The 13,518-nt window shown below is 41.5% G+C and overlaps 1 protein-coding gene across 1 annotated transcript; it reads left to right on the top strand.

Annotated features, from left to right (window-relative positions):
• The first annotated feature begins 3,640 nt into the window (after window positions 1–3,640).
• On the top strand, window positions 3,641–11,859 carry rhoub (ras homolog family member Ub). Its single transcript, XM_015058063.1, has 3 exons — window positions 3,641–4,106; window positions 6,494–6,552; window positions 9,919–11,859. The coding sequence occupies exons 1-3, from the start codon at window positions 3,884–3,886 to the stop codon at window positions 10,372–10,374; spliced, it is 738 nt and encodes a 245-aa protein (XP_014913549.1). The 5' UTR covers window positions 3,641–3,883; the 3' UTR covers window positions 10,375–11,859.
• The last annotated feature ends 1,659 nt before the right edge of the window (window positions 11,860–13,518 follow it).

Here is a 13,518-nt window from a genome sequence, read left to right as displayed (position 1 = left end):
CCGTTTAGTGAAAGGTTGAAGATTTTAAACAGTCCTCCCAGTGCTCTTATTGTGCTCTTCTCCAGCTGTTGATGAACTCTGAAAAACTGAGCAAGCGAGATGCAGCAGGTGCCTTTCTGACCGCAGGTGCATGACATCATCACAGTACTTACGGCGACCGCGTCTCTGACCGTCACCTCACACAGAATGCTGTTTTTGTGCAATTACCTTATTATATACACGTCTGTACGCCGGATCTTAAACGAAATTGTAACAAAATCAGTTTCAGGAATCTCAAAAGCATTCAGGATGCTCAGCTATATAAACCCAAACTTTCTTTCAAGCTAATTCTTCAAAGCGTAACGTTACTCCTATGCCTTACTGCAGGGGTGGCCAAGTCCAGTCCTCGAGAGCCACCATCCTGCAAGTTTCAGATGCATCCCTGCTTCAACACACCTGAATCAAATGACTGGCTCGTTATCAGGCCTCTGTAGAGCTGATCCCGGTCTGTTGGAGTAAGGATACTTCTAAAACTTGCAGGATGGTGGCTCTCGAGGACTGGACTTGGCCACCCCTGCCTTACTGTTACTCAGCTCATGCATCCGAAAGAGAAGCAAAGACGTGTTAGCAGATGTAAACTCCAGTACGAGTGAGGATTATTACGGCATTATTCCAAAACGTGCTCAATGTGTTACTCTGCAATGGCGTCTGGATGTTTGGTGCCTTGCAAAATCACATATATCCACTGGACCTATTCACATTTTTGCCATGTTGCAATCAGAAACTTCGATGTTTGATTGGGATTTTATGCAATAGACCAACACAGAACAGCTCAAGCTCAGTTTGATTGGATAGAGAATCTGTTTGCTACAGATTCTCCACTGGATTTATGTTTGAACGTTTTCTGGGCTACTTTTTGATCTGAACCATTGTATTGTGGCTCTGGCTGCATGTTTGGAGTCAGAAGGTGAACATCTGTCCCAGCAGCACAGTGCTTTGCAGTCTAACATGACTTTTACTGAGATTCTTCTGAATTCATCGCTGTTATCAACTCTCAGTAGTTTCCGCCTTAAGGGTGAGGGTAGCAAGGATGACGTTTCCCTTAACAGATTTTCCCACCAGAGCTGAGGTCCAAAGTTATCATGGCTGCTTCTGGTTAATTTTCTCCTTGTCTGACCTGTCAGTGAAAAGTGAACCGCCATGTTTTGGTGGCTTTGCAGTCATGCCATTCTCTTTACATTTTATTTAGTCGCTGAACTAAATAGTGCATCATAAGCTTATCTTGTAAGCTAAACCTGATTAAAGCTCCTCCTCACCTTCGTCCCTGACCCGCCTGCTTTGCTCCTTGGTCTTTATGATGCTGTTTGTTTTCTTTCACAAATTATAGACTGCTTTGCTTTGGTCTGTCACATAAAATCTCAACAAATTACATAAAAAAAAGTGTAGTGATAGTGTGATAAAATTCAGCCTCGACCGTATCCCCCCACTATATGCCCCTTTCGCTTTTTAGATGTTAGCATTAAACATGGAGAATAATCAAGAATTGGTTTTCCACTTTGCCTTAGCGTCTTTCCTAACATTTTTCTCTGGATGAATTAATATCAGCTCATGCGCATAAAATTAGTACAAGCCAAGTTTACTGACAATGGTTTTCCTGCAATTATGCCCATAAACATGTTTGTGTTTCTGGGATTAAAATGAGCATTTCTCTAATACGTCCTAGTTCAAGTCACTCGAACTATTCCTACAATTAAAACACTGTCTTCATTTTGTGCTCCGTTATTTGCGTTTCACCCACCGTCTCGACCCCTCTGGATACAGGGTTGCAAGTCCGAACCTGAAGTGACATTTAGTCCTTTTAAAAAAACCAATGATGATATGCATTGTAGTTGTACACCAATTATTTTGTATTCTGGATCACCAGACTTTTATCCTTTGAAGAATAAACACGTGAAACTCTCTCTTTTGTCTGACTTTTTCAGATGTTGCATAAGGGGAAATCCTCAGAGACCGTTAGATGTGTCACGAAATTGAACAAACCTGCACTTCAGTCAGACCCGTTTTAGCCGAAATACAACAATCTCTCATAACAGTGACAGATTAAAGTAGATTAAATTTGCTGGCGTGGCACTTTTCTTGGACCTCCCAGCTTTTTTTATGTGCAGATACAGAATTCCTGAGGATAAAAGGACCAGTGGCAAAGACCACCCAGAGCAGAACCACATATCCGACTGTGCATGCTGCATTTTGTACATGTTAGAAGAATCCCATAAATACAGATAATTTGATGTGCAAGCATCATTGTAAACACTGAGCCCTATCATATATTGCTCATCCTCACATTATCCTCCTCTTCATATGTGTTGACCAATCAATCTTGTGCTTCTCCGGTTCTAGTTGAACTTCTCGGATTACAAATTGAGACCGGTCAGTTTTAAAACCGGCTTCGTTTTCGTTTATTTAACAGTGAGAAGTCCCAATTATGCTACAAGTGATTTACTTAAACAGGTTCACACAACGCTCCTCTGTCTCTATAGTCTCACATGCATTTTTGGAGCGATGAATGGGAGGATGCAATGTTTGATTCAGAGTCCTATAACTTTTAATCTGAATGGTGAACTAAAAGACCAGCAGGGGTCTTTATGGTTATTTGCCACCAAAACACTGCAGTTTTGTGGCAAATAATCCGACAGAAGAGCTGTAAACCTTTTTTAAAAACTGAACAAAAGGTTACATTTGCACTCGGTATGAATAAAGACTTAACCATAAGTAGGCAAATCGGCCACCCGAAAATATAAAATGTGAATTTGAAAACTGCTAAAAGGGCTATGCACATATTGTATCCGCCAGGTGGCAGCAAAGGTCCAAACGTTTTACTTCTAAACTCAACCTCTCTGCCTGATGAGGTGAAACATGATCACCTGAGCGACATGACAGAAAAGGCCCAATCAGAGGGCCGGTCCGTTTAGATCGGTCTATGGGTTAGTCGATAGGCATTTCTTTTTATACAGTCTGAGATGCTTTAAAATAGGTCCGGGAGTCTGAGTCAGGATAAGGTGTCAGTTCATATGGCACGTTGAAAATTAACATCCAGGTGGTTTGTAGCGTGTCGCCGAAGACTAGTCTGGACATGTCCGCTCCAGATAAAAACGGTGACCTCACATCAGCTGTGTCGCTGGCTTGTAGTTTAACCACTTGAGACAAACTACCCAGATAAGTTAGGCAAACTTTTAAAGTGAAAACAAAAAAACATACAAAGGTAAGGTAGGTAGCAGAGCCTGCCTGTGGTATAAGCAAACTAAACTGCTACTTAGAGCCACCAAGATGACAGGGGGGCTCAAAGCCTAAATTTTTAGTGAGTTATGAGATATAATAATAAGACTCTGTGGGCATAAAATAGCTTCTGGAAACTGTTCCTTTATTAATTATATAAATAAAGCAAATATTACTCTCAAACAGTGATGTAGACACGTGTTAGAGGAACTCCAAGACAAGTTGTGCAAAAGTAAAAAAAAGAACAAAAGCAAAAACGGGTGGCTTGTGGTTAAAAGTGCTAACTGCAGGTGGGCTCCCAAATGAACTTGTGCTTGGGGCCCCCACCGCGCTGGGCCCGGCCCTGATGGGTGGGATTAGTCAAATTACGCGCCACATAAAGAGCACGCGACCCGCCCTGCTGCTGAGAGCTGCGGAGCGTGAGATTGTTGCGGTGATGGTTCGGCGTCCTGCCGTCTCAGTGGCTCATCTGACAGCGCGCTGGAAGGCTGCAGAGCTTTTGTTGACGCCCTGAGTCCCGATCAGAAGCGACTCCCGGCTCTGTTGTTGCGCGGACAGAAACTGGCTCCCATGCTGTGGGGGGTTTGTCTCGAGCTGTGGATGAGATCGCGGTGAATCGCCGGGACATTGAATGTCACCTGCAGACGCAATGGATTACGGACGGACTATGGCCCCTCCGGTGCCGCCGCACAAACCCCAACCCGCCCGGCCGGGACAGGGGCCGGGGCAGGAGCGGCTGCTGAAGTGCGTCCTCCTCGGGGACGGAGCGGTAGGGAAGACCAGCCTGGTGGTCAGCTACACGACCAATGGATACCCGACCAAATACGTCCCGACTGCTTTTGATAACTTTTCGGGTAAGAGAAAGCTTCATGTTCTTATTTTTGTCCTGGCTCGACTGAAACAGCAATATACGGTTGACGTAGAACCGAACTGACGAAACACTTTAAAATATTTAATTTTACACCTTTAAAGTAAAGTCAGCTTCATTGGCTCTTCTTGTTTGAGTGCACAGATTCTCTTCCAACCCCACCCAAAATTCTCCTGTTTCCTCATATTCTTCCTTGGCATGATGGATGTCTTTGCTGTTCCTGTTATCTGTCCTCCATTGGAGGTAAAAAAAAAAAAAAAAAAACTCAAGAGGCATCCTCCCTGATGTGGCCAGGTTTCCATTTGGCACGCCTCCATTTTCCAGGCTGACTGAACTAGCCCCTGCAGGCATTGTTTGTGCTTGGAAACATTTGTCCTAAACCTGAAATCAGTGTTGTCATGGAAACCAACCTTTTTTTTCTTCTCATCCTTTTGCTTTCTGACAATCACATCATCAAGGTGTGGGACCTGGAAAAGATTATTATTATTATTATTATTATTATTATTATTGTTACTGCAAATTGCAGAGAACACACCGTCTCTGCAGTGGAACATGGTGGTGGCAGCACCATGCTGTGGAGATGCTTTTCCAGTGCTGGGACAGACAGTCTGTGTCGATGAGATGTAGGGCAGTTGTGGAAGGAGGCCTACATGGAGAGGTTAATTTTCCAGCTGGGTAATGATGATCCTAAACATACAGCCTAGTCAAAGTCCACACTTAAATTCACTTGTAAAAAAAAAAAAAAAATCTTCCCAAAAGTTCTTAATTCATCCTGACTGAGCTTTACCTACATGCAAAAGAGGCTGTGGGAATTGATTCAGTCTTGATGTGCAAATCTGGTTGATGCGTACCCCAAAAATATTTGCTGCTGCAGATGCATTAAAGTAGTACTTAAGTTATATACACTGAAATTTATGTATATAAATTTAATGAGACAATGTAAAAAGTTCATCCACTTTTTTTTTTTTTTTTTACCAAAAATAATGAAGTTTCTGCAAAACAGCTATTCCGAGTACTTTTTTTCTTCTTCTTCTTCTTCCTCCCTCCAAACCCAGTTTATTCTCGGAGCAAGGAGATAAATTAACAACTTGGCTCTAACCAAGCCCATAAAAATCACTGAGTGAGAACACACACCGCCCTTAGACAAGTGCTGGCTCAAGCCCGCCTCAGAGAACAGAAAGTGTCTCTGGTTCAGGGGTTTTGAATTGCACAACTCTGCCTATTGTTGGCGGCCTTGACCCGGGAGCCCTCTTCTCTACACTGGAATGGGCACATCTGTTGCAAAGGCTCTGAGGCAGAGATTGTCTTTCGCCTTTTAACTGACAAGAGAGCGATTGTGTTGTCGGGGGGCCCTTAGCAGTGATGTCACTTCCCCAGCGCCCAGAATCAGCACACACGCACGCACGCCGCCTTGGAAAACTGACTTTCTGAGCAGTTACGCAACGCCACAGGTGGGAGAGACGCAGCGCAAGAGGCTGACGAGGGGGAGTTTTTTTTTTTTTCTCCAGAAAATCAAGAGTATCATGTGTTGGATATTAGGAAATGATTACCCAGTGGGACTCCCTCCCTCGTTTTCCTTCTTTCATGTCTGCCAACTGTTTTCTCTTCACTTCTGTGAAAGCTGCGATAGCTGGATAGCTGCCCCGGTGCATTAAATGTTTCAGCAAAACCTTTTTTTTTTTGTTTTGATCAAGTGGCATGACCGACCACACATACTGCAGGCGTGCTGGAAACGTTTCCATGTGCCCGCTGCTTTGCTTTGTGTTCAGTCGGCTGAAAAGAACAAAAAGATCCTGTAATGAAACTGGCTGTGAGGTGACTCACCCACTTCTTTTTTTTTTTTTTTTTTTTCCCCAAATCTGAAAATTAGGCCTATTTAAAGAGAGAGTTACTGGATAAGCAAAATCTACTTTGTTGTTTTTTGTACTCACCCTAAGTTAGTGTACCGTAGAGAGGCTACTGCAAAGAACAAGGCTCACTGGGGTTGTTCGCTCTGTTGTGCAAATAATTTTCCCTACTTTTGGCTTCCGTTGGACTATCCCCATATAAATCTATTTGAAAATATGATCACATGCATGTGCTGTACTGTTTAGGATTACAGTTCTTCTTCCCAAGTGCAATAATCATGTGTATGTTTGCATTACAGACCTCTAACTGTACGGGTTACCAGATATATTGCCAGAAAGGCTGATTACATTATAAATACAGCTGCTTTCATCAATCTTCCAATAAATATCACCAGATACTGTCAAGAAATTTGAACTCAATATTATTGACCCTAGAACAAACCCTTACTGCATTTAAGGTTGTAATTCTGTATGCATTGTGCGTCTTTAGCTTTACATTTTGACGTTTGTGTCTTTCTGTCTACAGCTGTGGTTCAGGTGGACGGGAGCCCAGTGAGACTACAGCTGTGTGACACTGCAGGACAGGTGAGAACTGTTCACCCACAGGTGCATATGGCATCATCTTTCATAAGGCATAACCCCACAAGCGTTTAAGTGCTACCAATGAATAACATATTGGTTAGCTGTTTCCATTTGATGTATCTTTGTCTCCCTTGATTAAAACAAAAGAACGTTCTTATCATCTGAAACACTACAGTTTGTTTTGCAAATCATCGCTTAGTTGCTCCAACCACTTAAGCTATTAATATTAACTTTAGTTAAGGCACTTGACACCATGTCGTGAAGTAAGCAGCTCTTATTTTGAAGTATGAGAGGAAGCACTTCTTGTTTGAGTTGTTTCATTGACCCAGTTAGCTGACTTTTCATCATTCAGGCTGACGACACTTTCTTACGTTAGCACTGAAAAAAGTGCTCCACGTCCACGAAACTGTGCGACTTGGGAAAAGAAGTGAAACATCGACAGGGTAAGAGACAAAATTATAATGGTTAGTGCGTAATATCAGAATACAGCGACTGGCTAACTGTCACCATCGAATGGCAGAAGTTTGTATGCGTTACACACCTCGCTATTTCAGTTCTATAAGAAATCTTCTAGACTGCATTTCATTACATCTCGTTCAAAATCAAAAGTAGTGAACTTCAAATGAAAGTTCACGATATCAGAATTTGAGGAAAACACCCGTTTCCCAAAGATACTCGAGTAAAAACGCGCCGTTTTAGAAATATTCCAAGCAAGAAAGGTTCAATGGGAATGATTGGCCTTAATGGGTATTGGCTGGAAATTTAAGCTTTTTTTTTTTTTTCATTTACAAAAAATAATAATTAGTCCTTTGTTTGGGCTCATAATACGTGGTTTCAGTGATTCCAGAACTGACCTAAACATGGGATGCAGGAGTGCACAGTATATGTAGGAGGGCGTGGCCTTGCTATCAATAAGCTGTTCACTGTTTGCATGTGACTGGGGAATAGCATAGATATACTGAGAAGTTCTTCAAATATGGTTGTTTAAGTCAAGATTACGCTAAACTATATTTTCCCCTAACTATATTTAACATTTCTGTTGAGGAACAATGTTGACATATTTCTCCCTTTAATTAGCTGCACATTGTACAAGTTTTTTAAAAAAAATAAATTTTATACAAATTTCCTAGATTTCTGAGCCTTGGTCAAACATGGGTTTTAGAGATTCTTTAATGTCTAATGTGAAACCTACATTGAACCACAAATGGAGAATTTTTAGTCTCCAAAAGAGTACTGTGAAATTTTCATCCCACTTTGTTTTAATCTCGTAAACTAGGTGTGAATATTGGAATACATTTTTAATCTCCAAATTTCAAAGCTTCACCTCAAATCTTTGTGATATTTTGACTCTACATACAAGTGATCTGAAACTGATCAAACGGGTCAAAGCTTTGGCATGTAAACAGAGCATCTGGTCTGACAGTGCACGCTGCATTTAGTCTTAATGGATTAAGCTCAATCTGAGAGAGTTTTTGCCTTTTCCAGCTTTCACGTGTCAGGATTTGCCGTTTTAAATCATATTCACGTGTAGCAAAGATGTCATCTTGGTGGATTTCTACCAACACTCAAATTTAACTTTCGCCATTTTCTGTAAACAAGAGCAGTGTTTGTCATGTATTTATTGCAGTTGTCCGTTTCTCTAACGGACACAATAGGGAAACGATTTGCCAGGTAAATGTATTCATTATTTATGTGTTAATCCAGTATTATTCTCATGGCGGATGCTAGGGGGTTACTTTATAATCCAGCTCAGTAGTGCAGCACCCTGCTGTGGAAGCAGCATGTTTGACATTCAAAAAAAAAAAGCCACAAAGGCGCCCTCGGTTCTATCCCGCATCATAAAGGGTTTTGACTTTTGGAACAGCGCCTTTCGACAAACCCCAAATATGTGTAAAACCTCACGGCTCGGTGCAAGCTGTACTCCGTGTTACCACTTCACACCAATGCGGACAAGCTTGGGCAAACACTGCTAGATTAAAATCGTCCCGACAGTTGCTGAACTGATGCAATAGGGGAGAATGTGCCAGAAAGAACAGAGATGAAAGGGAGAGCCAGGGTGATGATCATAGCTGCTCCACACTCTGTGACGTAGATGTTTGTGCAGATTGACCCACATCTTTACCACGTCTTGCTTGTTTGCTGCTTCACTCTGTTCAGCTTTGAAATGCTGAGATTTTCAGATCGGAGAGAGTGCGTTTTTAGACTTTAGAGGTCCGAGCGTTAGTCCAGGGAAGGCGAGGGTTAAACCCCGAAGGAGGAAGCGGTTTTGCTTCAGGTTTCTGCCAACTTTAATCTGCCAGCTCAAGGCTGTGGGAGGGCCGTGTCTGTCAAAGCGGAGTGGCTCCAATGTGTTAATGTAAGAGATTTACTGCAGATGTGTTAAATGAATGGGTACGACTTGTCTGTACTGTAAATTACCACATTATAAACACTGTTCAGACAGTCTGTTATAGCACAGCCATTGGCACAATTCCTTCTTTTCTGTACTGTGTGTGGTCAGAATAGGGGCGACAAAAAACTTCAGTCATAGGTATTTTAATTCTCTCTGTAAACTTTTAACTAACCCTTTCAAATATATTTTTTATATAAAATCTTTAAAGAAAATTAGCACTTATAGTAACAAAAAAACCCTGAAATTCTGTGTGTTTGCAGATGAGAGGGTTTGATGCAGCGTCACTGTGGAATTAGTTACATTTTAACCATAAGCGCGTTTAAAAACGGAAATAGACTTTTAGTCCGACCACAATTGGCAGCTGCACAGCAAATGCTAGCTTTAGCCCCGGTAGCGGTTCCTGGTTAGCCTGTGGTGACCGCTCTTTAACACCGTTTGCAAATGTTATGTGCCTTTTCCTTCACTTTGTCACAGTAAGAACCCAAAATGCTGTCGGACAAATAATATAAAAGTGGTGAATCTTTTTAGTTTCACAAATTAAGGTGTTATGAATATGTCATCGGTTTAGTCAGTCTATGTCTGACTGGTCCGTAAATTAGTTTTCTCAATCTAACGCCGTGGTTTTTATTTGTACAAATGGAGAGAATGTTTCATGAGTTTCTGTTTTTAATAAATCTCAGTTTAAAAAAAAAAAAAAAGTTCCAAAACAGTACATATTCTTTCGAAAATTACTAAAGCAAATGCTAACGTTAGCTTCCTTAGCGGTTTACGATTAGCTAGTTATGCTAGCAAGAACTACTTCCTTTCTTTCTTCAAAATAAGAGCATACAAAAGCTTAGATTCATTTCACCAGACTAAAATGCATGTTTATCGCACATGTGGACTTCTTGCTCTGACGAGAAATATTTTTATTTCACGTTGAGATCTCGTCACGCCCCCAAACATTCCTCATTTCCTCTTTCTCTTGTGTCCGACAGGATGAGTTTGACAAACTCCGCCACTTCTGCTACAGTCGCACCGACGCCCTGCTGCTCTGCTTCAGCGTGGTCAGCCCCGCTTCATTCCAGAACGTGTGGGAGAAGTGGGTCCCCGAAATCCGCCGCCGCTGCCCCCTCACCCCGATCCTCCTGGTAGGCACGCAGTGCGACCTGCGGCAGGACGTCAAGGTGCTGATCGAGCTGGCGAGGCGGAGAGAGAGGCCCGTGGCGGAAGAGGACGCCAGAGCGCTCGCAGAAAAAATGGGCGCCGTCACGTACGTGGAGTGCTCGGCGCTGACTCAGAAGAACCTGAAGGAGGTGTTCGACGCGGCGATCTCTGTGGGGCTGCGGCACTCCGACAGGAGGGCGCGCCGGGAGAGGAAGGTCCGCAGCACCGCCGATAAAATGAAGATGCTGTCCAAGTCGTGGTGGAAGAAGTACGTGTGCGTCCAGTAGGAAGGGCGAGTGATGGAGGATTTTTTTTTCTTTTTTTTTTTTTGTGGAACTGACACGAAACTGGATCTGCTGTGGTTTCTAGAGAGAGACTGTTGAATGTAAGGACGATCCGAATGGACGGAGCGGACGGTGCTGAGCTGAACTCTGTAGGTTGCAGATGGTTTCATTTCGCCGAGGAAAAAAAACCCCAAAAACTAAAAATAACCAGCAGTCAACCAAAAGTAACAGTGCCAACATCACATGGATTTTGTATACTGGACTTATTCAAAGAAATGTGACTTGGAGGGAAGCTAATGATAAGCTGGCGATGATAATTATGCTCCTCATTTTATTTTTTTTTCTTTAATTTAGATCCTTTTTTGTGAGATTATTTGTGTTTTTATGCGTTGTCCACCCTGTTTCAGACACCATGGCTTCTTACCGGATGATTTCCAAATGACCATAAAACAAGAAGTTAAATGGGTCAATGTGAACTGTTTAGATAATGGAACCAAGTAAAAAAAATAATGCAGTTATTTAGTCTGGTAAATCACAAACAAGTCAGTTTGTTGTTTTCCTTCAAATTTCCAGATGGCTAATATGTTTCCGATTACAATCAAACTTATTAATACATTTTATAAAAAATGACAGATTTTTTTTAATTCATTTTATACTACAAATTTAACAGTTATAATTTAAGATGTTGATGCAGACATAATGTCTTTTTTTTAAGAGATCTGTAGTGTAAACTTTGTACGTTAATGCCTCAAGAAATCAAAATTACAAACTTATTTAAAATCTAACCAGTGACGGTTATCCAGGCAACATGGTGCAAAAGATGAGACTCATTTTAGATCTTTGAAAGCTTCAGTTCTGTAAACTGGCTGAAAAAGTTTATCAAGCTTTTTTTTTTTTTTAATGTATTTCGTTCCTGTTACTACACAACTGCAGAAATTTATAGGTAATTTGCACTTGCATACAATTCACAAAGATGACCGATATCCGGCCATGCCGTGGTCTGGAGACCAGTCGTTGGATGCAGTTTCAAGAACGGAGTCATGTTCGCTGCAAAGCGAGTCCAAGTTAGAAGATCACTGCGTGTTTTCATTGTAAGCTAAATCTCAGAAAGATCAGCGTGAAGCTGCTTCCTCTTTCGGAACCGAATAAATGAGGTAAAAATGACCAAAGAGACTGATTCTTGGTTCGCTTCTTATTTTTCAGAAGCCCATCCGATCTGTTGTGTCTATTTATCTGTTCCCTCCAGGCTAAAAACGACAACTGAACGACCTCGGCACACGAAAACCTTACATCTATGAGAATGTTGCATAGAAAATATTTGCCATGTGTGTAATGCCATCGTGATAAATCTGTGTGGATGTATACAGCAAGTGACTCATTCGCAGGCCGTACTGTACGACTCTCAATGGTACTAAATGGAATGAGCTCCTGTCTGATACTAGAGAGGTTAAAGCTGGATGAGCGGAACTAAATAAAATGTGAAATATATCACCTTGTTAGGTTTTCTTTCTTTTTTGCTTCTCTATTGGAAGTGTCCTCACAGGAGTTGATGGGTGGGCGTATTGCTCTCTGCTAAAGCAAATGTTTGAAGAAGGTTAAATGAATAGATGTTTATTCCGATGTTTTAAGGTTGCCGTGGCAACATGCGGTGCAGAACCTGCTCAAGGTCACGTTATGTTTGAAACGTGTGTGTAAAGGTAAGCTAATAAATTATGTAGAAATGAGACTAAAAACCTCGGCGGGTAAATATCAACATCTTGTCTGACAAACATGAGTGAGATGAACTGCGTGTGCTAATCAGAACAACACTAGCGCGTGATTTTAATTTTTTTTTTTTTTTTTTTTTTTTTTTGCTGGAAAAGGCGAGTGAATATACACATTTTATTTTTTTTATAGATTAATGGTAACGCTTCAGATACCACCAGCACACACCTGAAACATGTATTTATCCCAACGCTCTGCTGTAATCCCAAAAAATGGAAGACATCCACTGAGTAGTGTTGTTGATTGTTTTGCCAGAAGAAATTCTTGATCTCGGCGGTGACATCCTGGTTAAATAAAAAGAAAATGACATGAGGTGTAAGAGCCTAGTTTTTCATTAAGCTGGGGCATTCTGTGCTGCTTTTATATTGTGTTCCTTGCATTTTACTGGATTACAGTCTCTCTCCTCCCCGTTGGACAACAAACAAACAAAATAACTTTAAATCCAGCTGGCGCCAACACTGGACCCATTTCAACAAACAGCCTCCCAGGCTTCAACTTTAACCTTAGAAGCCTCACTGCATTCCTGCCTGACCTGGATTTACTGTGTTTGTAAAGCCGTGTAGCACAAAGACATCTGGATTATTTTTGGTCTTGCCGATTTACATCCGTGCTGAGAATGTGGTTTATTTCAATCTAGTAACCCAGATAACTTTGAAATCACATCAAAAACAAAGTGATTGTCACCTGCGCTAAGTTATGACAAAACTATTTAGCATACAGTACAGTTTTATTACGCAAGAGAAAAACAATGAGATTAGCTGCTGCCCTGGACAGAAAACACAACTCAAAGCAGCATTCATCCTCAATGATGTAAAATAGTAATAACGTGTTCTTTCTTTGTGTTTGGGAGTAGCTTTGGGTCAAAGGTCATTGTACAATCTGAAAGTGCAAGTTGGCAGAGTTTTCCTGGACGTCAGCTGCTGGTCGGAGCGGAGCCTGCCAGGAACATGGGAACTGTGGCGGCAACGGGTCCTAATATTATCCTCCAGCGGTCGCCATGACAGCTCCTGTAGCCAGTGATCATCTCTGTTGTGTTTCTAATGTTTGATGGACGACCGAGTCCCATTTGTCTTTAACCGATGGATCAGAAGTGGAGTGGGACTCATTTTCAGGAAACAAGAGTTTCAATTCAATTTAGATAGCGGCCTATCATTATTATTAAATTATGTAATTATAATCTTACATGTTAAGTCTAAAGTAACTCACTTTTCTGTAAAGCCTTTTTATTACATTACCACATTTTTTCTGAAATATATCCCATGGTTTCTTCGCAGTGTTGATTTAGTTCATGTTGAGAGCACATCTTTAACAATAATCCCTTCAACTCAACCTTTTCAACAATATCGGGATATATCTTTTATTCAATTAAGTGTCCAGAGAGAT

The sequence above is a fragment of the Poecilia latipinna genome, unplaced genomic scaffold (assembly GCF_001443285.1).
Source record: "Poecilia latipinna isolate Pla-1442-1.1 unplaced genomic scaffold, P_latipinna-1.0 Scaffold1513, whole genome shotgun sequence".
Classification (NCBI taxonomy): Eukaryota; Metazoa; Chordata; class Actinopteri; order Cyprinodontiformes; family Poeciliidae; genus Poecilia; species Poecilia latipinna.
The sequence above is the reverse complement of the archived record's forward strand: the minus strand, read 5'-3'. Positions and strand labels throughout refer to the sequence as shown.

What these genes read in the sequence shown, in the direction of transcription:
- rhoub (XM_015058063.1), top strand. Translation starts at nt 3,884, where the DNA reads ATGTCACCTGCAGACGCAATGGATTACGGACGGACTATGGCCCCTCCG. An exon ending in TGCTTTTGATAACTTTTCGG is followed by an intron (nt 4,107 to 6,493) that starts GTAAGAGAAAGC and finishes TTCTGTCTACAG; the next exon opens with CTGTGGTTCAGGTGGACGGG. An exon ending in TGTGTGACACTGCAGGACAG is followed by an intron (nt 6,553 to 9,918) that starts GTGAGAACTGTT and finishes TGTGTCCGACAG; the next exon opens with GATGAGTTTGACAAACTCCG.